The sequence below is a fragment of the Halichoerus grypus genome, chromosome 9 (assembly GCF_964656455.1).
Source record: "Halichoerus grypus chromosome 9, mHalGry1.hap1.1, whole genome shotgun sequence".
NCBI lineage: Eukaryota > Metazoa > Chordata > Mammalia > Carnivora > Phocidae > Halichoerus > Halichoerus grypus.
The window spans coordinates 123,399,989-123,421,158 of record NC_135720.1 but is presented as its reverse complement, the minus strand read 5'-3'; the positions used below and the strand labels follow the sequence as shown (position 1 = coordinate 123,421,158).

The window sequence follows — 21,170 nt, the reverse complement described above, 5'->3', positions numbered from 1 at the left end:
AGAAACTAAGCAGTGCATTAAGTCTGCTGGACTGGTAATTTCTACAAAGCACAATTAGCTTACCAGAAAGGGCCATGGTAAGCAAACATGACATATGGTCATAACCATACGAAAAAGATCAGGCACATTCCATTAGCCTTCAGATGCAATACTTAAACAGTTTCTACCACGAAATATGAATCGTGGCTCAGTCAACACACGGTTTGTACATTTTACTCCACTAAAATAATGGTGGGGAAATGGCCAACTTCTATTAACTTTTACTCATAAAAGGGTAAGGCAAAGAGTGTGCCTATATTCCTGCTGAGTAGTATGAATACAAAAAAAAAAAAAGTCTCTAAAAAGGCAGCTCTCTGTGTTACTAGTGAGAGTGTTATTGGTGCAACCTTTCTAGAAAGCAGTTCAGCACTACCAAAAGATTTAAAACTGTTCATACCCTTTGACAGGGTAATTACCCTTCTAGGAATTTATCACAATGAAATAATGTAAATGAAGACACAAGTTAAACACAAAGGAGTTTCATTACTAAAAAATTAGAAACAACATAAACATCCCCCCAACAAGGGAGTGATTGAGTAAATTATAGAACCATACAATAAAATATTATGCACTCATAAAGTACAACAGTTTCAAAGAGTTTTAATGATATAACCATATACTTATAAAGTGATAAATAAGATATAAAATTGTACGTATGATATGATCTTAACTATGCAAATATATTATCTACCTATAAATATGTGCATACTATATTTAGGAACTAAACAAAACTTAATAGGTATAATATCTGGTCCTTATTTTCTATTTTGTATTTTTATATTTCTAATCTGAGGAATCTATTAACTACAGCAAGCATGCAGTTCTGTTCTATTTTTTTTTAATGTGTTTAATAACGGGAAACTCACTTAAACAAAGTCGGGAGGTTTCAGCAGGGGAGCCCTACCACTCTTCATCAACTGCAGACCCAACGAGAGACTTGACCTTGCACTTGGAAGGAAGCTGAAGGAAGAGACCCTTTCCTCATCCCCCAGGCAACAGCTCAGCCAATGAGAAGCCACCATACTTAGAACTCTGTTTATTCTAATGGACTTTTCCTTCATAACTGCCTTCCCAAACCTACTCCTTTTTTCCTTGAAAAAGCCCACCTCTCATTTGTTCCCCAGACCTGCCCGCGGTTTGGGCGCAGCTTGTTTGTCCTGGGATTGTAATTCTCTTTTACGTCCAAGTAAACCCATCTTTTGCTGGAAAAATAACCGGCAGTTTTTACCTTTAAGGTTACCAAGGGCATAAAATTCTTTGGTCACCAGGCTCCATTAAAGATGTCCCATTGTTGGGCTAGGCAAAAGTAACGTCAAACATTACTTTTCACAGTAAGTTGAAAAGTAAGGCTGTGTGAAGAGTTAACTAGAAACAACAAAATTTCATTTTTCTGTCATCCAGCTTATCATTAGTGAGCTTGTACTGCTGCTATAAGTAGAAATAAACAGTTCACAAAGTACTTTTCTGGTTACCCCTGCTGTCTTATATAAATAATCATTCCTAAGTAAAATGTATATATGCTAGTCCCCCCTTATTCATGGGAGATATGTTCCATGACACCCAACGGATGACTAAAACCACAGAGAGTAACGAACCCCTATATATCCTGTTTTTTCCTATGCATACATACCTGTGATAAAGTTTACCTTATAAATGAGGCCCAATAAGAGATGAACAAAAGCAACTGACAATAAAATAGAACAATTATAACAATATGCTCTCATAAAAGTTATGTGTGTGTGGCCCCTCTCTCTCTCAAAATTGTTATAGAAACCAAGAACACAGTTGAAACTTGGTCAAACAGGACAAAGGTCTTACAAATTAAACTGCACACACCAAGGTGCTGGTCACCCTAGCCAGAGTTCTTTCCTCCTGAAAGTGAGACTATCATGAAAAAGGCCACATGCAAATGAAGTCAGTCATCAGAAAAAAGGACACACCATCTACAAAGCTCTACCTTACAGAATAACTAGGAAGGTTATTCCGGGAGGGATTCTATGCAACACACAAAGAATAAGAAAACCAAGAGTCCAGCTTGGATGTGCAGAAGAGCAGAAGATACGGCAACTGATAATTCTGGAAATAACTGGGCACCAGGAAAATGTATCTCCTGCTGGCTGAGCTGAAGTGAATATAAATAACCTGGATGTTTAAAATAGAAATATTCACAGTTCTCATGCCAACTGAACCTAGTAGCAATTATCTGTGGACATGTACATCTCTCCCACTGGAAAATAGCCAACACAGGCTCAAATGGACACTGTGTATTTGCAATCCTTATTTTGCAATAAAATGAAATGCCTAGGAGAACACTTTAACACACAGTTGTACTGACAGCGTCCCATACTCTTTCCTTGACTTTTGTCCATTTAGACACAATTATTATTTTGCACAGCATCTGGTGTGCCTAATTCCTGGAAATGACTGTAGGCACTGATAACAACAACATTGCTTTTCTACCTTGGGCACTTTAATAGCGCTGAAGAGAATAAAGTGAACAATCTCTTTTCTCTAAGGATTCACCAAGATGTGTTTTTCTGATGGATTCTGGAGCATGTAAGTAACAAAAGGAAAGCCTCCAAGGCAGGAAGCTGTCGTGCCAGCCTACAAGAGGGTCTAGAGCCCAGAAACACCAGCGGCCCCTTACCTTTCAAAAATGCTCTTTAAGAAAGAAAAAAAGAAGAAGAAGAATGTAGCAGGAGGGGAAGAATGAAGGGGGGGAAATCGGAGGGGGAGAAGAACCATGAGAGACGATGGACTCTGAAAAACAAACTGAGGGTTCTAGAGGGGAGGGGGTTGGGAGGATGGGTTAGCCTGGTGATGGGTATTGAGGAGGGCACGTTCTGCATGGAGCACTGGGTGTTATGCACAAACAATGAATCATGGAACACTATATCTAAAACTAATGATGTAATGTATGGGGATTAACATAACAATAAAAAAATTTAAAAAAAAAAAAAAGCAAATGTTCGGCATAAGAAAAAAAAAAAAATGCTCTTATCTTGCCTGGATAAATGAAAGTACTTCTTACCTTAAGTGACTATTTATTCATCCAGCATTGGTTTCAACAACGTATTTAAGGCATGGATTAAAGCCACCAGCAAGAAACTGGCACTGGACATGGCTGCCCGGGGCACATGGCTTCCACAGATTAAGGCCCAGTTGCAATATTAACGAGTATACCATTTGTCAAGACAATTATGCAAGAAGACTTGGCAGTTGCACATAGAGGGCAAGTCGGATGAGAGATGGTGCCAGGGCACGTGGATCAGAGAGCCCGGGAAATCCCTTGACACTTCAGTCTCCTTTTGTAATAGTCACCTTTTGTGTAGATAATGTCTTTTATTACAATTAAGTTGGAGGGGGGGAGGAGCAGGAAAAGCAATTTTAAAACAGTCATTATCTGAATATACAATGTTCCCATTCATAAGAGAGGTCTTTTCATCACTATAAATTCAGTTGAGAAATGACTATCAATACCATTCTTTGCTAATAAATGCCATATTTTCAAGAATGAGAGATGTGAAAATGTTCTGTCACACTGGAAGCTTCTTAATTATTCAAGAATAGAGGGGTACTCAAGAGAAAAGTATCTTGTGATGGACACAAAAACAAATGGAAAAATACAGCACTCGGTTCCAAGAGAAATGAGTTTTGTTGTCCTAAGTCAAAAGGTTAAAATCTGTAATTAAACAAATGCATGGGGGAATGACTGCAGACCAAAGACGCTGCAAAATTAATTTGAAGACTGGTTAATAAGTGTCTATAGATATCACCATATTTGGAATTGCAGAGAGATTCCCAACCACTCTTGTACTATTTTTCACTTAGGAAAGGTATCATCAGTTAAAATTAAGATCACATAACCAGTATCCATTAGTATGAATGAACTTGTCCTCAATATGCCAGGGAAAAAGTTCCTCTCAATGCACGTAAAATATAAAACACAAACACGTTATTAAACAAATGTACCAAACTCATTCTTTATGCTCCCCAGCATCTCATCAAACTCAAGTGAAACATCAAAACTGCTAGTTACTCTCAACTTGAACCAATCTACTAGTTATCTTTTATTTTTGTTTTTAATGAGAGGTATATACTGTGGTTCTCCATATTCCATATTTGGAGAATGACAGAATAATTATCCACTAACTCCCTCATTTAAGATAACTGTATAATAATCTTACTAATGTACACGTACACAACAGTTTTAAAATTAAAAAGTACTCAGCTAATGAAAAAGAATAAAGTTTTCACCCAGAAATAATTTAGCAAGTGGAATGGCTGTGGCAAGTAAAATTAAAACCCGTTTTAAATCAACTCACTAGACTGCATATTAAAAACTATTTTCAGCAATTAGAAATATTACTGTTACATAGAAGAAACAGCCTCCAGGTTAAAAATTATTTTCTCCTAAATATTCTAAATAAACTGATTTTATCTAAGAGTCTCTAAGTAAAGTCCTGGAGTCTGGGCTTGTGGAGAAAGGAGTAAACTTTAGCACACGAAGGCCCTGCTGGTCCTCAGTCCCACAGTTATTAAGTAGATGCTGCTGGTCCTCAGTCCCACATTTTTTTTTTTTTTTTTAAAGATTTTTATTTATTTATTTGAGAGAGAGAGAAAGAGAGAGCACATGAGAGGGGGGAGGGTCAGAGGGAGAAGCAGACTCCCTGCCGAGCAGGGAGCCCGATGCAGGACTCGATCCAGGGACTCCAGGATCATGACCTGAGCCGAAGGCAGTTGCTTAACCAACTGAGCCACCCAGGCGCCCCTCCTCAGTCCCACAGTTATTAAGTAGATGCTGCTGGTCCTCAGTCCCACAGTTATTAAGTAGATGCTGCTGGTCCTCAGTCCCACAGTTATTAAGTAGACGCTACCAGCCTTGAAATATGTCTCTACCTGCAAATGGTGACGTAACATCACCTCCTCTCTGATGGGTTTTCTTTCTTCTTTTTATTATTTCTTTCATTTCATCCTCAGGACAACACTACAAAAAAAACATAAACTGATTTGTCCAAAGTCACGCGTACTAACTGAAAACTGAAAGCACTAAACAGCATCAGGACTGAAACCCAGGCCTTCTGACTCTTCCAGGTCCCGGTCGGCCCTGCCACTTCCATTACCAGCCGTCTCCTGAGAAATACCAGCCTTCCTGGCTTTTTCCAACAGACAGTCCTGATGAGTTCCTTGGCAATTTTCTTTTCAAACCAAAACACACCTTCCCATTGACATGCTTCATAATTCCAGAGATGTTATCTCTGTGAAACCATGTCTTATCCTACATACTTCCCCAAACCCAACTGAGCCATCTCTCCTCTCTTCCCCATGTGCATATAAGACACTCACTGAACGCATCCGAGAACCGCTAGTCCATCCACTAGATCTTAAGTGACTGGAGGACAGGGACAATGTTTCTGTTCTTAAAAAAAAGGAATGTTTTTCCAAGTCAAAAGGAGTGAACCCCATTAGGAATATCCATGCTATAGATTTCTCTATTACTGTTCTGCTGAGAAAAGACACTATTCATTAACTCACAGTGACATTTCCATGGTGTCACCCTCTCCCCACAGCACATCTAATGATAAACTAGCTAAAAGCAAAGTACAGCACTGACGTTCATTTAGCAAGCCATTTAAAAGGATGGAAATCAAACAACATTCTTTCTAACTTCAGAGCAGGCTGTTATGTGCATGCTAAATCATATTCTGAATATAGTGACAAGATGGCAGAAGAGTGAAATTTAGGCCCACTTTTGAGGGTTCCATCAGCCCCCAATCAGCCCCAATCAGTCCGGATTATATTGTGCTCTCCACTAACACTGCCCTGTAAAAAATATAGTTCTGCATTTCTCTATATGCTTTGTAACTTGTAAAGATTAGCTAGTGCATGGAAGCAATTAATTGAAATTGCAAAATATATATGAAATAGAAATAATGAAAATAATATATACATAGTCCATTCCCATTATTCACAGTAGTTATGATCTATAACATCTCTGAGAACACTAGATTAGTGAATACTGAACCACTGCTCCTAGGGGAAATACAGAGTTAGTTTCCTGTGAGCCTCTGTTCACATTTTTGTCAACTAATCAATATACAATCTTGTTTTATGTGTGTTTCTGTTCAAAGATACTCTATTTAATATATACTGTTGATTCACTAACATTGAACTCACAACCAACAGCACTATAACTCGGGGCTGAATAAAGCTATCTAACACAGGTATTTTCTCCATTAGGCACGTAACAGCCTTCCTGAGCTTGGAAGCAAGAGACAGACCTTCAGCACTACTCTTGGGGACCGTTTTAAACAGCAAAATCATCCACAACAAACACAAAAATGTGAAAAACATGGCACTAAATAGATGGCAAAAAGGATATGTGTTTACAGCAAGGGCTGAAATAAGAAGGCAGAGCATTGCCTTGTTGGACCTCAGGTGGAAACATGGATGCATCAAAGTTTTAATACTTGGTGCGTGTCCTCAAATGATCGAGAAAGCCCCACAAGTGTTGATTTTGAGGTTACAAACAAATGGTAGCAATTAGGTAAATTCACAAATACAGAATCCATGAATAATCCACGAATAATAAGGACTGCATGAATGTTAAGATATTGACAAGAGCAGATGCCTCCAAGAAAGAGAATTGGGTGGCTGGGAAACAGAAGAAGGGAGAAACTTACTTTTGTACCAAAGTGTTATAACCTCTTGAATTTTGGTGTGTATGTGTGTATGTGTGTATGTGTGAACGTGTGAGAGAGAGAGACAGAATTTTATGACCTGTGCTCAGATAAAATAGCATTAAACATATTAATAATGTGAAAAAAGTAAAAGTAAGTTTTGGGTTCCAAGTGTAAAAAGACAAGCAAATAAAATTAAGAATAAGGAAGAATGAAAGTAGAAACAAATGAATTCAAATATGGAAAATCACAAATATTTGGAGTTTCTCTACCTTGAGGAACTGACAACAGACTCTCACAAGAGAGAACAGCACAGAGGGAAGAAAAAAAAATCCTATACCTTAAGCTCTCCAAGGAGGGAGCCACAGGAGGCAGGATACAAAATGAAGATATTTTAGAAATAATTATGTAGTAAGGAATGAGCTTTATACTTAAGTTAATTTTTCCAGGAAATTTAAACTTATTATTTTAAACAACATTTAAAATGCTTTTGCGTAAGACAGTGGTTCTCAAAGTGTGGTCCCAGGACCAGCAACATCAATATCAATAAAGAAACTGTGAGTAATAGATTCTCAGGCCCTACCCCTGACCCAAGAAATAGAGACTCAGGCAGGGCCAGCAGTCTACACCTTAACAAGGCTTCTGGGTGATTCTATGTCAGCAAAACCTGGACAACCACTGGTACAGAAATACTCTGAAATGTTACTATACTCTTTAACAAAGGCTATGCATAAAATTTAAACTTTTCTCAATGACAACCCTCATCCTTCAGGGAAAGCCACTGCTATTCTTTGCAATCATGCAGTTTTTTTAGTGTTTTAAATTTTTTTGCCTCTTTGATTTCAGTTGGCCAGCAGAACCTCTACCACTGTTCTAATAGTACTAATAGCTCTGCCAACCTCTCTGAGTTTGAGGCTTTCACTCTGTTGTAAGCTATCAGAGAAGCAAAATAATTAAGCTCATTAGAATTAAATGCTAAGTATCCATAAGATTGGGTGCAGACCTAAGGAATAAAGTGCCTGGTTTTAGTGCAGGAAGATTGAAATGGCCAGTTTTTTATTCCTATAGGCTTTTAATTCCCAGACCTTGGCTGTGCACCAAAAGAATGACATGGGTAGAAAATTAATCTCTGGATATAATGGAGATGTTAACATACTAAGATTTGGAAATATTTTTCACTTAGGATAGAATACATGTCTATGTCTATTGTTCTAAGAATTCACTTCGCAAAGTACCAAGTTGTAAAGAGGAGGAGCTCAGAAGCCTGGTTTCCCATTTTACCTTGGGCTTCATTCTTCCACAGCCTTTCCAACATTTGAAACGATGGTTCTCTCTGTGGCTGGTTAAGCAAGTACTGACATTTGGAAAGAAACCTAAAAATTTAAAGTCAGAGGGAACTTAAAGATGAGCCAGACCAAGTATGACATTTAACAGATGTGAAAACTGAGGCCCAGAGACACCTCCCCTGCAGACACCAGGTGAACTACAGACCAGGCTTTCTATTCTCCTTAACTTGTCACCTAGTGCTCTTTCCATAATCTGACCTGTATTTTCCTTCACACAAAGAAAGTACAACCACCCACAGAGTAGTAAGCAAATACTTGAGCAGAGTGGGCATTACATACTTAAATTATTTTAGATTTTAGAATAGCCAAAACAATCTTGAAGAAGAAAAACAAAGCTGGAGGCATCACACTTCCAGATTTCAAGTTATACTACAAAGCTGTAGTAATCAAGACAGTATGGCACCAGCACAAAAATAGACACACAGATCAATGGAACAGGACAGAAAACCCAGCAACAAACTCACAATTTTATGGTCAATTACTCTTCGACAAAGCAGGAAAGAATATGCAATGGGAAAAAGAGTCTCTTCAACAGATGGTTTTGGGAAAATTGGAGAGCTTCATGAAAAAGAATAAAACTGGACTATTTTCTTACATCATACACAAAAATAAACTCAAAATGATTAAAGACCTAAACGTGAGACCTGACAACATAAAAATTCTTAGGAGACAGTACAGGCAGTAATTTCTTTGACATCAGCCATAGCAACATCTTCCTAGATAAGTCTCCTGAGGCAAGGGAAACAAAATCAAAAATAAACTATTGGGACTACAGCAAAATAAAAAGCTTCCGCACAGCGAAGGAAAGAATCAGTAAAACTAAAAGACAACCTATTGAATGGGAGATGACATATCTGATAAAGGGTTAGTACCCAGAATATATAAAGAACTGATATGACTCAACACCCCCCCCAAAAAAAAAAATCCAATTTAAAAATAGGCAGAAGACAGGAACAGATATTTGTCCAAAGAAGACATCCAGATGGCCAAACAGATACATGAAAAGATGCTCAACATCACTCATCATCAGGGAACAGCAAATCAAAATGACAATGAGGTATTGCCTTACACCTGTTAGAATGGCTGAAATCAAAAACACAAGAAACAACAAGTGTTGGCAAGGATGTGGAGGAACAAGAACCCTCTTGCACTGTTGGTGAGAATGCAAGCTGGTGCAGCCACTGTGGAAAACAGTAGGTAGGTTCCTCAAAAAGTCAGGAACAACCTTACAATCTAGGAATTGAACTATGGGGTATTTACCCAAATAAAACAAGAACACTAATTCAAAAGGATACATGCACCCCTATGTTTATTGCAGCATTATTTACAATAGCCAAATTATGGAAGCATCCCAAGTGTCCATCAATAGATAAATGGACACATACACACACACACACACACACACACACACACAACACACACACTAGAATATTATGCAGCCACAAAAAAGAATGAAATCTTACTGTTTGCAACAACATGGATGGAGCTAGAGTACAATGCTAAGCAAAATAAGTCAGAGAAAGACAAATACCAGATGATTTCACTCATACGTGAAATTAAGAAACAAAACAAACGACGAACAAAAGAAAAAAGAGAGAGAGAGAGGCAGAGAAGCAAACTAAGAGCCAGACTCTTAACTATAGAGAACAAAGTGATGGTTACCAGAGGGGAGGTGAGCGGGGGGATGAGTGAAATAGGTAAAGGGGACTAAGAGGACACTTCCCGTGATGAGCACTGAGTAACGTACAGAACAGTTAAATCACTATATTGTACACCTGAAACTAATATAACACTGTATGGTAACTATACGGAATTAAAATAAAAAACTTAATAAAATCAAGAAAAAAATCAATGTTAATGTCCTGAAAGAGGAGCATTATTTTTAAGGCTTCCTCCCAGAAATTAAAGTTACCGTCAAAAAAAACATCATGGCAGTAGATGACCTACCTTATAAATGGGGAAAAAACAAAAGCTGTTTTCAAATATTTACTGCCAGAGATTTAGTCTGTTAGACATGGTGTCCTTGTCTTTTTATAGTGATGGCAAAAGTGAACTACCTCTAAATGACTGAACAGGGCAAAACAAGAAACTGAGTATTCCCACTTGGAAAAAGCTTAAGTGTCAACTCTAAGGAGCTGGTGAAATAAAGTATGGTACTGCTAAATTAATTTTAAAAGGAGGCCATTAGACCGAGGTGGCTGTAACACCATGGTGGCCTACATAAGCAAACCAAAGTCTAAGCCCACAAATGCCTCAAGGTTACAAAATCAAAACTTAAGGACAACCTATCACAAACAGCCAACTAGGTGTTAAGCTATAGCCAATCAGTAATTTCCTTACTTTGTTTCCACCTTTTCTCTATAAAAGTCTCTCCCCAAGCTCCTGTCCATGACGTGCTCCTAACCATTTTTGGTTTGGCATTGCCTAATTCGAATCTATATTTGCTCAAATAAATGCTTAAAATGGTTAATGTGCATCTGATTATCTTTTAACAGTGCAAACGATGTGAGAGAAAACAGTAATTAAAAATATTTTTGACATTGGACAATGATCACAAAATAAAGCAGCTAAAAAATTATACGTATAACATACTATCTTTATTTTTTATATGTGTGTGTTTCTTATCATAGAAAAACTATCGTAAGAGCATAGCAAGAAATTAACTCCATCTGATTTCCCCCGCCCTGCTTTTACACACTGAGCTTCTGTAATAGGGGAAGAGGAGAAATGTAGTTTATTGCAGAGGATCAGTTAATCACTGTCAATATTCTGTCAAGGTACTCCTGAAAATCCTCCATGAGCTATTACAAGGAATATATCAGAAATGTGTTTTTTGGAGATGTAGACTTTTCTGGGTTTGCTAAATTTCGAGTCCACCAATCAGTAGCTGTTCATCGTACTGTGAAAAGATACGTTCCCACAATCTAAAAAAATTAAATTTGCATCTCCCTATCCAATTCTTTTCTTTGGTCATAAAGCTTATTGCCTTCATAAAAACTAAAGCATTTGTAGGGAAAGAAAGTTTTCCTCGACCCTCTTAGGGTCTATGGCAGGGTTTGAAAATTAAAGTGACAAAGATTAATAGGAGAAAAACATGCAAATTTTATTAAATGTTTACAATGTACATGGGAGCCTTCACAAGAGAATCAAGGCCCAAAGCAGGACCAGAGCAGGAAGCTTTTATATCCTGTAGAGGGAGAAACAATCAATTTGCGAAGGGTGAGGGGTAGTAAATGATGAAGTAACTAAGAAGGTAAGGGTTAGTTTAACAAGGTTTGTACAGATTTCTCGGCCCCAAATTCCCTCCCTGGTGATAATAATGCATTCTTTCTTCCTAGTACAGGGAGGGTACCTTTCATATGGGAGATTTATCTCTTGCTTTCAGAGAAGGTGGTGAGAAGCAGAGTGACCTTCTTACTTGTGTCATTTTTTCAAATTCCTTCAGCTTAAGATTTTCAATATGCCAAGGTGCCATATTTTGGGGTAAGCTTATCCTGAACCCCATCATATTCATGCAGTCAATCAAGCATCCAGCATATTTGCATTAATGCATCATATATATATCCCAGCTACAAAGGCAAGTACTGGGAATACAAAGCTGAATAAATGATGGTCCTCTACTCAAACAGAGTCTGGAATTTAACACAATAGAGTGAAATAAGTATGGCCCTGAAGCTCTCTGAAGCTACAATATCCTCCCTGGGTAGTATCCCACCATTTAGACGCGTCTGAATCCCAAATATTTATATCCAAACTTGTCTTCACTCTCTGTATGTTCAGAAACTAGCAGTGAATTTGGTAAAAAGTAGGAACTTACTAAATGAGTAATGAGTGTCAATTACACAAAGGGCTAAAAGACAACCCAGCTCTCTAGAGAAATTAGCTTTCAGGGGGATTTTTTAAAATTAAACTTTTAATTTTGAGATAATTATAGATTTACAAACAGTTATAATAAATACTATAGAAAGAACCCATGGACTCTTTGCCTAATTTCCCCCAATGATAACATCTGGCAAAACTACAGCACCAAGATCACAACCAGGATACTGACACCGATACATTCAAAACACAGAACATTCCAACACATGGAGCCCTCAAGCTGCCCTTTGACAGCCATGCTCACCTCTCCCCCAACCACATCCGTCACCCATGGTAACGAGTAAGTCTGTGCTCCACTCCCATAATTTTAGAATTTCAAGAATGCATACAATGAGACCCCTTAGGATTGCATATTTTCTTTTTTTTTTTTTTAGATTTTATTTATTTGACAGAGAAAGAGAGAGAAAAAGAGAGAGAGCACAAGCAGGGGAAGCAGCAGGCAGAGGGAGAGGGAGAAACAGGCTCCCCACTGAGCAGGGAGCCCAATGCGGGGCTCGATCCCAGGACCCTGGGATCATGACCTGAATTGAAGGAAGATGCTTAACTGAGCCACCGAGGCGCCCCAGGATTGCATATTTTCATTCAGCTTAATTCTCTAGAGAGTCATCCAGGTTGCTGTATCAAGACTTTGTTCCATTTTATTGCTAACTAGTACCCATGTATGAGATCATAGAATGAATATTCATTCTATGGTCATATATAGTCTCTGCCCCTGGCTTCTGGCAAAAAGCTCCTAAAACTCTCATAAATTCCTAAGTGATAAGAACAATAGGAGCACCTCTTGTTCTAATATTTGGTCTTTGGCCCCATTCCTGACACAGGGCTTCTAAAACCCTTGTACATTCCTACATGGTAAGAGCACTAGGAGCAACTTTTGTTCTAATGAGGCAACTCTAGGTGAACTCCTAGATGGAGGCTGGTCACCAGAAAGACCAAGCCCTTGGGGCGCCTGGGTGGCTCAGTCGTTAAGCATCTGCCTTTGGCTCAGGTCATGATCCCAGGGTCCTGGGATCGAGCCCCGCATCGGGCTCCCTGCTCTGCGGGAAGCCTGCTTCTCCCTCTCCCACTCCCCCTGCTTGTGTTCCCTCTCTCGCTGTGTCTCTCTCTGTCAAATAAATAAATAAAATCTTTAAAAAAAAAAAGAAAGAAAGAAAGACCAAGCCCTGAGTAGAAGCTTGGAATATTCACCCTACCCCCAACGTCCAAGGAGGGGAGAGGGCCTAGAAATGGAATTAATAATTGATCATGCCTATGCGAAGAAGCCTCCATAAAATCCTAATAATGTAAGGTTCAGAGTACTTCCAGGTTGAACACACCCACACTAGGAGGGTAATGCACCCCAACTGCACAGAGATAGAAGCAACTGCACTCAGGAACCCCCACCGGACCTCACCCTGTGTATCTCTTCATCTAGCTGTTCATCTGTACCCTTTATCATATCCTTTAATAAGCTGGTAAACATAAATGTTTCCCTGAGTTCTGTGAGTTCTATTCTCCAGCAAATTAATAAAAACTGAGGAGGGGTTGAAGGAACCTCTAATTTATAGGCAGTTGCTCAGAAGCACAGATGACACTTGCGAAGGGCATCCGAAGTGTTTGTGTGTGTGTTATGAGACTGAGCCCTTAACCTGTGGGATCTGACATTATCTCTAGGTAGAGAGTGATAGAATTGAGTTAAATTGTGGGACACCCAGCTGATGTCTGAGAATTGCTTATTGATGCATCTCCAAATATTCAGTGACCAAAAGTGTCAGAAGTGAAGCATTCTCCATAAAGGTAAAAAAGACAGACACACAGGAGGAGGAAATACACCGTAGGGGAGAACTGGGTTTTTTCCCTACACAGGAAGGTAAAAAACAGAGTGTTTTTGTTTTATACCATAGTATGACTGTACTACATTTTAACAAGTCACCCTTTGAAGGATATCTGGGTTGTTTCTGTGTTTTGGCTATTATAAGGGGGAAAAAAAGCTGCTATGAACATTCAGGTACAGATTTTTATGTAAACATGTTTTCATGTCTCTGGGATAAATGCCCAAGAGCGTAATTGCTGGGTCACATGGGAGTTGTGTGTTTAGTTTTATAAGAACCTACCAAACTGTTTTCCAGAGCTGTTGTACATTTTACTTCCTACCAACAATGTATGAGTGATGCAGGTTCTCTACATGCTCACCAACCATTTGGAGTTGTCACACTCCTTTTTATTTTTGCCATTCTGATAGGTATGTAGTGATATCACATTGTGGTTTAAATTTGCATTTCCCTAATGGGTAATGATGATGAACATCTTTTTTGTATGCTTATTTGCCATCTGTAAATCTTAAGTAAAATGTCCATTTTCTAATTGTACTATTTTTTTGCTTCTGTTTGATTATTGAATTCTGAAGTTCTGTATAAGTTGAATGCTGGTCCTTTACCAACCCTGTAGCTTGAAAATATTTTCTCCCAGCCTTGCAATTTATATTTTCATTCTCTTAACAGGGTCTTTAGCAAAGTAAAAATCCAATTTTGATGAGATCCAATTCATCGATTTTTTTCTCTTATGAATCATGGTTTGGGTGTCAAGTCTTGGAATTACTTGTCAAGCCCTAGAACCCCATGTTTTTTCTAAAAGAATTATACTTTTGCATTTTACATTTAAGTTCATGACCCATTTTGAGTTCATTTTTATATAAGGTGTGAGGATTAAGCCACGGTTTGTTGTGCCAGTGGATGTCCAATTGCTCCAGCACCATTTTGTAAAAAGGGTATCCTTCTTCCGTTTTTTTTTTTTTAAGATTTTATCTATTTATTTTGACAGAGAGAGAGAGAGACGGTGAGAGAGGGAACACAAGCAGGGCGAGGGGGAAAGGGAGAAGCAGGTTTCCCGCTGAGCAGAGAGCCCGACATGGGGCTCGATCCCAGGACCCTGGGATCATGACCTGAGCCGAAGGCAGACGCTTAACGACTGAGCCACCCAGGCGCCCCTCCTTCTTCCATTAAATTGCTTTTTTCTAGATTCTCTATTCTGTGTATATCCATACCATATGCCTTACTTTACTAGCTATAGTAGGTTTTAAAAATAGGTAGAGTGATCCCACTGACCTTATTCTTTTTCAGGATGATTTTTAACTATTCTAGGACCTGTGTCTTTTCCTATAAACTTTAGAAGAAGCTTATGTATAAAAAATCTTGCTGGTTTCAAAGAGTACACTAAAAGGGCACCTGGGTGGCTCAGTAGGTTAAGTGTCTGCCTTTGGCTCAGGTCATGATCCCAGGGTCCTGGGATCGAGCCCCACATCAGGCTCCCTGATCAGCAGGAGCCTGCTTCTCCCTCTCCCTCTGTCTCTCCCCCTCCTGGTGCTCCCTCTCTCTCATGCTCCTTCTCTCTCAAATGGATAAATAAAGTCTTAAAAAAAAAAAAAGAAAATCTATTAGTTTAAAACAAACAAAGAGGACAGTAGAGAAGGGAATGGGGGTGTCGCTTTACAAAGGAGAAGCCTGACAAACACCACCTCAGCCAGGTGATCAAGGACAACATTGACAGTGATAAGTTACACTGATAGTATGAACCCATGATATGATGTGATGAAAATGGCCATTACCACTGTGGTTGTTCTCCCAAAAAAGCACATGACCTTAGTCTAATCATGAGGAAAACATCACACAAATCCCAACTGAGAAACATTCTAAAAGTATCCCACAGATACTCCTTGAAACTGTCAAGGTCATCAAAATTGAGGAAAGTTGAACAAACTGTCCAGCTCAAGACAAAGATGACTACATATAATGTCATGCCCTGGATGGGATTCTGGAACAGAAAGAGGATATTATGTAAAAAATAAGGAAATCTGAATAAAGTAGGGACTTTAGTTTATAACAATGTATTCATTAATTATACCAAATGTACCATACCAATGTAAAGTGTTAACAAGAGGGAAAACTGGGTATGGGACACATGGAAATTCTTTATCTTCCCAATTTTTCTGTAAATCTAAAACTGTTCTAAAATAAAAACTTTTATATACATTTCTAAGAAGAGAAGTGTTCAAAGATTAAAATTTAGTAGGATTAATAATTTTTACTGCTTCATCAAGGACGTCTTTAAGTGAAAACAAAAAAAGCTTTGCTGGGGGGTTTTCATAATAATTGCATTGAACAACTGAGGGAGAACTGACATCGTCACTATTTTGAGTCTTCCAATCTGTGAACACAGTATGTCTCTGCATTTATTTAGATCTCTGACTTCTTTCAACAGCATTTTATAATCTTCAGCATATAGATCCAAGACAGGTTTCATTAAATATATTCCTAAGTATTTCATTTTCTGAAGAGTGACTATAATTAGTTTTGTGTTTGTAATTTTAGTTCCCACATGTTCTTTGCCAGTGTATTGAAATGTGATGGATTTTTATTTGTTGGTAGTATATGCTGTGACCTTGCAGAAATCATTTAGTTTTAGGAGGGCGTTCTGTTTTGTTTTGCTTTGTTTTTGGTAGATTCTTTGGGATATTCTACAGACAATCATATCATCTGTAAATAGGGATAGTTTTGTTTCTTCTTTTCCAATCTGAATGCCTTTGACTTCTTGTTCTTGCCTTATTGCAGTTGCTAGAACTTCCAATACAATGTTGAATAGAGCGTTAAGAGAAGACATCCTTGCCTTGTTCCCAAACTTAGAGAGAAACCATTCAGTCTTTTAGCATTAAATAGGATGTTAACTGGAGAATTTTTATAGATGTCCTTTATCAAGTTGAGAAAGTTCCCCTTTATTCCTAGTCTGCTGAGTTTTTATCTTGAATGAGTACTGGATTTTGTCAAATGCTTTTTCTATATCAATTGATATGGCCACATGATTTTCTTTAGTCTGGTGATATGGTGGATTACAATGACTGGCTTTCAAATACTCAAGGTGAATTTTAAGGGATAAATAAGACTTCACCAGACATAAATATAAAAGTGTTTGTGTTTATTTGCTTAGTGTGTATTTATCCTTACTAGACTACCAGCTACACAGTGGCCTGGATTATTTATATTTTGTTCAATAGTATATACCCAATACTAAGCCTAGCAACCAGCACATTATAAACACTCAATAAATATTTATGGAAGAGAGTGAGAAAGAATAGAATGCGCAAGTACACAGCCGTGAGTGTATACACATTAGAAGAATAACCAGTCAGCCAGGGCACTGGAAGCCAGAGATTATGCTGGGGAGTGGCAAAGAGGCAGAGCCACTACCTTGGAGCATATACATAAATTAATTCAAGATACATCAAAGACCTAAAACATAAAAACTAATGAACTAAACGTGAAAGACAATGTATGAGGGCTCCTGGGTGGCTCAGTCAGTTAAGCGGCTGCCTTCGGCTCAGGTCATGATCCCAGGGTCCTGGGATCGAGTCCTGCATCAGGCTCCCTGCTCAGTGGGGGGTCTGCTTCTCTCTCCCCCTGCTCTTGTGCTCTCAATCTCTCTCTCTCTCCCTCTCAAATAAATAAAATCTTAAAAAAAAAAAAAAGAAGACAATGTATGAGACTATTTCCATAACTTGGAGTAGAACAAGGTTTCTTGGAAAATAGAAAGCAAGAATCATGAAAGAACGTATTGATAAGATGAATTTTTTGAAAATTGGGGTGTCTGGGTGGCTCAGTCGGTTAAGCATCTGCCTTCGGCTCAGGTCATGATCCCAGGGTCCTGGGATCGAGCCCCGCATCGGGCTCCCTGCTCGGTGGGAAGCCTGCTTCTCCCTCTCCCACTGCCCCTGCTTGTGTTCCCTCTCTCGCTGTGTCTCTCTCTGTCAAATAAATAAATAAAATCTTTAAAAAAAAAAAGAAAATTAAAATTTTCTGTTCTTCAAAAGACATTTTTAAGAAAACGAATAGGGAAGCCAAAGACTGGGAGAAAATATTTGTAAAACATGAATATGGAAGCTGTGATATATAAAGAGTCCCTATAATTCAATAGTAAAAACACAAACAGTCCAGTTAAAAACAAATGAATAATTTCAACACACTTCAAAGAAGATATATGAATGGCTGATAAGCACATATAAAAGTGCCTGACATCAGTAGTCAGCAAGAAAATGCAAATAAAGCCTAATGAAATACCACTACTAGTTATTGCCACTAATATCACTAATTATTACTCTACCAGTATAATAACTAAAATTTAAAAGACAGACAACACTGGGACGCCTGGGTGGCTCAGTCATTAAGCGTCTGCCTTTGGCTCAGGTCATGATCCCGGGGTCCTGGGATCTAGTCCTGCATCGGGCTCCCTGCTCAGCAGGACTTGCTGCTCTGCCTGCCACTCCCCCTGCTTGTGCTCTCTCTCTGACAAATAAATAAAAATAAAAATTTTTAAAAATAATAATTAAAAATATTAAAGACAACATCAACTGTTGGAGAAGAGGAGCAACCAAAACTCGCAAATATTTGTTAGGGATGGCGTAAAATGATACCCCCTCTTCAGAGCAATGTTTTATAGAATTAAACATACACCTATCCTATGACACAATTCTAATCCTAGATATTTAACCAAGAGAAAATGTCTACAAAAAGACTTGCATGAGAACATTCATTGTAACTTCACTGATAACAGCTCCAAAACAGGAACAGCCCAGATGTTCATCAATACAAGAAAGGATAAACAAACAATGGTATCCTACAATGGAGAACCATTACATACATACACACATACATAACAATATGGATGAGTCTCAGAAACATGATGATGAGTAAAAGAAACCAGTCACAAAAGACTACCTTTATGTAAGGTAATATAACCTTCCTTTGGACAGTGGGAGTGGAAATTAATCTTCAAAGGGGGCATGAGGAGACTTCTTGGGGTATATAATGTAAGTAATGTTTTGTATCTTGATAGGGGGCTCAAATTACACACATATATACATTTAGCAGAACTCAATCTATGCATTTCACTGTATGTAAATTTTGCCTTCAAAAACTAGAATTACATTTTTATATGCATTTGGAGAAAGTCTGCAACTTACTTTGAAATTTATTTTCAAAAAAAGATGGACTGGATTGGTGGACAGAGGGACAGACAGATATGTGGTAAAATGAGCACAGTAACATGTTAATTAAAAGAATAATAATAAAAGAATCCAGGTGGTGGCTTTACAGAGGTTCATTGTAAAAGTTTTTGAATCCCAGGGCCCTGGGATTGAGCCCCGCATCGGGCTCCCTGCTCAGCGGGAAGCCTGCTTCTCTCTCTCCCACTCCCCCTGCTTGTATTCCCTCTCTCACTGTCTCTCTCGCTGTCAAATAAATAAATAAAATCTTTTAAAAAAATAAATAAATAAATTGTACTGTATGCTTGAAAATTTTCATAACAAAACAAAAAAGTAAAAATGGGATTAGACCGAGCACACAGTGGTGCACTCAAGAGTATGCATCTCACCCTGTAATGTCTAGTTTTCGAACCCTAGGGTTCTATGGAAGTGGCTCAGGGCATGAAAATTAGACAGGAGGACCCTGGCCCTCATGACACCACAGCGGCTCTACTTTTATATACTTGATAAGCTGGAATTTCATGCAAATAGCTTTAAAGGCTCCAACAATGCAAAGAAACACACACATGCACACACACACGAAAAATCACTGCTGGAAGTGATGACGAGTTTCATCCAGACTAGTAGCATGGGCCTCCGTGAGGAAGACAACACCCATGTTTTTCAGGAATGGTTGGGTAAAATATGAAAAGTGGTGCTTCATATGTCTCCTCATAGAAATGGAATACTGAAAGACACTGAAGATCACTGGTTTACTATCCTGAGTTTCCAGATGAGAAACCTGGGTCAGCTAGGAAACAGAATTCCGAGTGACAGGTCATCCCCAGGAGTCCGTGTGAGGCAGACCGGGCCCAGGCTTGGGAGGTGCCGCCGGGCCCCTGCTCCTTCTTCTGTAACTCCGCATCCTGCCATGATCCCCAGCACCCCTGAGGAGCATTTAATGAGATTTTCTAGTTATATTGGTGACAAGGTATTTGAAAAATAAGGTCTGTGCTTCATAGGACAAAATGCTTCAAAAACAGAAAGTCCATTTTCTTCATAGCTGCCTGTGAAAGATTATAGGCCTATTTTCTGATTTTGGCATTTATTTGAAATTCAGATTCTATTGTATAACCTAATATGAGCTATGGAGATAATTAATATAAATGGGAATATCTCCGGGTGAAGTGGGAGAATGGAGGAAAAGGAACGTTTTTAAAGTTCAAGCCACTTCCCTGTGCCACTTTACAGCATTTAATTGCCTGCTATTCTCAAACACAAAATTCAAACACTAAGCTGAAATTACTCTCCTCTCTAAATCTCCATTACCTGCTCTGCAGAAAGAGTGTATGGACCTCCTTTATATATGTGTGTCTGAGAAGCTGTGGGTAAACTGCTATCTAATGGAGCTCTGGAGTTGATCTTTCTGTATAACCAAGATGTCTCTCAATTTAAGTTCCCTGGGGGTGAGGCGATGCCCCCCGTCAAGCTACCAACTTTATAATCTAGGCGGCCTTGAGTCTTTCTGATATTTTTCAAAATACCAAAATAGCAGCTTGCCTTTAAGATTTTTTCACCCTTATGGCGGAATCAAAGACCACCATCTCTAAAAGCTACCTATCTTTTTACTAACATCTCTTATTAAAGGTCTGGTAGAAGAACAAATAATTATAATAATAATGATGGCATTATTATTATTTGTTGAGTCACTAACTGGGCACTTCACATATATTATCTCATTTAGTCACCGTCACAATCCAAGATTGATAATATTTTGTAGAAAAGGAAAATGAGGCTCCAGTTAACACACACAAAAAAGGGTACCGGTAAGAATCAGAAGCCCAGCTCTAACTCCAAAGCCCACCGTTTTTCCACTGAGTTGGATACTGTGGATGAATCTCAGTTGTCCTGATCAAGACCCCTCACTCGCAGCGCACTGGGTCCGGGGGGTTGAGCAGAATCTACTCTCCGGCACCACATGTCCTCTAACACAGAGGGAGGTTTCAAGGAGGTGCACTTGCGCGGCTCCTCTTATACGCTGCCTCCTCCCTGAACCACTGGCTCAACAGCCAATAGCTGGCCTCAAGGTGGAGCAGAACAGGGAGGCGGAGTGCATCCAGAAGGACACCGCAGGTTGCAGGCTGCGTGAGACATAAGGGGAAGGCCCAGGCGGCTGCCCTGCCCCGCTATCTACCTGAGGGCCCCCCTTCAAGTCAGCTGGCTCTGTTACAAATCCCT

At 38.9% G+C, this 21,170-nt stretch overlaps 1 protein-coding gene across 22 annotated transcripts in view; it reads right to left on the bottom strand.

Annotated features, from left to right (window-relative positions):
• The window catches only part of FARS2 (phenylalanyl-tRNA synthetase 2, mitochondrial), a 548,888-nt gene that overhangs the window by 419,056 nt on the left and 108,662 nt on the right, over positions 1-21,170 (bottom strand). For 10 of the 22 annotated variants that reach the window (XM_078055666.1, XM_078055663.1, XM_078055656.1 and 7 more), the window contains one exon: positions 4,939-5,026. The exons of the other annotated variants lie outside the window; for them this stretch is intronic. In XM_078055666.1, coding sequence (XP_077911792.1) covers positions 4,939-5,008 — 70 coding nt within the window. In that variant the 5' untranslated portion in view covers positions 5,009-5,026. The remainder of the gene's footprint in view (positions 1-4,938; positions 5,027-21,170) is intronic. 22 annotated transcript variants of the gene reach the window in all.